Below are 475 nucleotides of genomic sequence, written 5' to 3' on the forward strand. Positions count from 1 at the left end.
TGCTGACAAGGTGGGCGAGGGTGAGCACCGGGGTGAGCAGCTCCCGCCAGGCTGAGGCGAGGGCTGACAGAGGGTGCAGAGGGTCTGTCTGGGGGGAAGGTGGAGCTCTGTCCCCTCACAAGAGGCCCTGTGGGTTGCGGGCACTGTTCATCTTCATGGCCTTGATGATGAGGATGGTGCCCACGATGATGCTGACGATGCCCACGGCCAGGCCCAGGGCGCACACCAGGGTCTCGGTGCTCTCGGAGGCAGGGAGGGGCACCTGGGGCTCTGCGGAGGGGTGAGGGTGGGTGAGGACGGGGTGCTGAGCCCCATTAGCTGCCTGCAAGGGGAGGGGACCCAGGCGTGCGGGTCCCAGCCCTTGTGCTCACCCCAGTGCTTCAGGAGGGCGTTGGGCAGCCCCTCATGCTCCACGCGGCAGTCGTAGTAGTCCCCCCGGGTGGGGATGAAGGGCAGGTAGGAGAACTTGCGGAAG

At 66.9% G+C, this 475-nt stretch overlaps 1 protein-coding gene across 1 annotated transcript; it reads right to left on the minus strand.

The window, feature by feature from the left end:
- Nucleotides 1-115: 115 nt before the first annotated feature.
- On the minus strand, nt 116-471 carry LOC104461343 (H-2 class II histocompatibility antigen, A-Q alpha chain-like; the record flags this gene model as incomplete). The annotated part of the gene is made up of 2 exons (XM_010072889.1): nt 116-270; nt 372-471. Coding segments are annotated over 2 exons (255 nt in total), but the record flags the coding sequence as incomplete, so codon positions are not given.
- Between the last annotated feature and the right edge of the window lie 4 nt (nt 472-475).

Source organism: Pterocles gutturalis, unplaced genomic scaffold, assembly GCF_000699245.1.
Source record: "Pterocles gutturalis isolate BGI_N339 unplaced genomic scaffold, ASM69924v1 scaffold40177, whole genome shotgun sequence".
NCBI lineage: Eukaryota > Metazoa > Chordata > Aves > Pterocliformes > Pteroclidae > Pterocles > Pterocles gutturalis.